This window comes from Austrofundulus limnaeus, unplaced genomic scaffold (assembly GCF_001266775.1).
Source record: "Austrofundulus limnaeus strain Quisiro unplaced genomic scaffold, Austrofundulus_limnaeus-1.0 Scaffold1311, whole genome shotgun sequence".
Lineage (NCBI taxonomy): Eukaryota > Metazoa > Chordata > Actinopteri > Cyprinodontiformes > Rivulidae > Austrofundulus > Austrofundulus limnaeus.
Window position 1 is genome coordinate 16711 of NW_013953713.1, and position 2451 is coordinate 19161.

The following is a 2451-nucleotide window of genomic DNA, read 5'->3' on the forward strand; positions in this document are numbered from 1 at the left end:
AAAAACATTTCTTATTAGTTTTGCTCAGATGGTTTGAATTATTTTATCAGGTTTTAAAAGTACCTTTTTTTAAAATAAACTTTACTTTCATGTTTAAAACCTGCAGCAAAAATCTTCTTTAAAACCCATAAAAATATTCTTATAAATCAAAACCTTATTTTTATTAAACATCTTCAGTTTTAAACTGAAGGTGAAAAAGAATAAAAAGATGTAAAAACGTCCGTCAGACCGTCGGCTCCATTTGTTGACAAGTAAAAACATGAATTTATTTTATTTTACTTAAAGAAAACAATAAAACCGTTTGAGAATAAAGCAGGAAATTAAACTTTGAAAATAAAAAATATGATTATTTATCTCTATTTTTAGTCCTGTTTGTTTTTTCACACTGAAGGAAATAAAACTCCATCCTGACGGATGATTCTGTCCTTAAAATCTGCTTTTCTTTTATATTAAAAGCTCCTTTAGAAAAAATAATCGGTTCTTCAGAGCGAGTAAAAAGAAGAATCGGTCCATCAGATGGACAGTTATTTACAGACAGGATGAACTAAACTAAATAAAGACAGAYAGAAAGGAAGTAAAGTTAAAATAAAGTTTGAGTGTGGAGGAGGGAAAACCTCGCAGGAGGGAGGGGCTGAGTGACTGACGGTCCAGGAGGGCCAATGGCAGACAGGCAGGAGGAGGAGCCAATCAGAAGGCCTGCTGGGTGGGAGGAGCCAATCAGAAGGCCTGCTGGGTGGGAGGAGCCAATCAGAGGGCCTGCTGGGTGGGAGGAGCCAATCAGAAGGCCTGCTGGGTGGGAGGAGCCAATCAGAAGGCCTGCTGGGTGGGAGGAGCCAATCAGAAGGCCTGCTGGGCGGGGTTGTAGTTGAAGGTGGAGGGAACATGAGGTCGCTCTTCTAGTTTGTCGTATTCCAGATGAAACTCCTGGAAACAAACATTTGTTTAGTTTCTAAAAGCTGAACTTCAACTTCAGCTGAAGTTTGAGAAGCTAAACCTGAGCTGCGACAGAGGTTCTGTTGGACCCGGTTCGTTTGTACCTTGGCCACTTTCCTCCAGTTCAGACAGTCGAAGAAGTAGTAGGTCCCTCTTTCGTAGGCGTTGGTCTTCAGCGTGGGCTCCATGCCGGGGGCCCGGGTGATCCAGACCCGCTCTTCTTTATGGTACCTCCAGTCCCTGTTGAACCTGAAGACAGGGACCAGTTTAGTCCCACAGTGTGGAGGGTCAGGGGGCTTTAGGTCTGGGTTCTGTCTTACAGTTCTACAGCAGCCAGAAGTTGTAGCAGGTCTCCTCCGTTCATGTAGTAAAGATAAAACAGCAGATCTTCTCCGTACCGAGACAACTTGATGGCTGCTAACTGCACACAAATATAATATAATATCTAATAATAAATAAAAACACAGTTCACTCAGCCGTTTAAAGACGTCTCTGATCGGGTCAGTACCTTGTCCCGTATGTGGATGTTGGTTAAATACTCTGAGGGAACATGGAAATCTGCAGAGAGACGTTAAAACAGTTCAGATAATCTGCAAAAATTAAAGATAATTAAAGCTGCAGTTCTGAACTTTCACCACCAGAGAGCAGAAAAACTCCACGAAAACAAGAAGAAATAAAACTGTTTTGTCTGATGAACACATCAGAACACTTATAAATAAATGTTTATTTAGGTTCTGGTTCAGCGGCAGGAAGTTACTAAAAGAAAACAAACACAATGATAAATTAATAACTAATTTAAATGAAAATTTACCGATGTCCTGCGGCCGACACGGCGCCGATGCCCACGGAGACGCAAACTTCGGATAAAGATTTCTGACAGGAACACAAACAAACAAACAAACAAACAAACAAACAAACAAACAAACAAACAAACACAGTTACATGATCACCCACATTTCTTTCCTCAGCTTTTCTTTAAGTTTTTTACTAGTAAAGTTTAAAGGGCCTGTGACATCAAATTTTTGTAATTAATATGAATGTATTTTTGCAAAGATAACATTGATAACATGCTGCAAATTAAATTTCACGTTGCTGAGATGAACGGTTGTTGAGATATTGGCATGTGAAGAAACAGGAAGTGATGTCACAGGGGAATGTCTGCATGTAAACAGAGTTGTTACAAAAGGCAACAACACAGACTGTAGAGAAGAATCTGATGTTTCTTTAGATTATTTTCAGTTGCTATCAGAGAGATAAAGAAGAGTTAATGTTTAAATAATTTTGTTTAAATAAACAAAGACCAGAGTTTATTTTATTAATGAGTTCTCCTTTGATGTCACTTCCTGTTTCACTTTGGCTGAGCCAAATTTGAAAAAAAAATAGGCCAGTTATGAGACAAAATGGGTAAAATCATGTGTACTATGCTAATTTTCTATTTTAAGGATAGGCATGTCACAGGCACTTTAAACATTACTGTGTGTGTGTGTGTGTGTGTGTGTGTGTGTGTGTGTGTGTGTG

The 2451-nt window shown here is 39.0% G+C and overlaps 1 protein-coding gene across 1 annotated transcript in view; it reads right to left on the reverse strand.

Moving 5' to 3' along the window:
- Positions 1–2451, reverse strand: part of LOC106534944 (CCR4-NOT transcription complex subunit 2) — a gene marked incomplete at its 5' end in the record, with an annotated part of 5583 nt that continues 3132 nt past the window's right edge. The window contains 5 exon segments of the mRNA XM_014031765.1: positions 1–924; positions 1038–1182; positions 1254–1354; positions 1442–1491; positions 1745–1806. Coding sequence (XP_013887219.1) covers positions 838–924; positions 1038–1182; positions 1254–1354; positions 1442–1491; positions 1745–1806 — 445 coding nt within the window.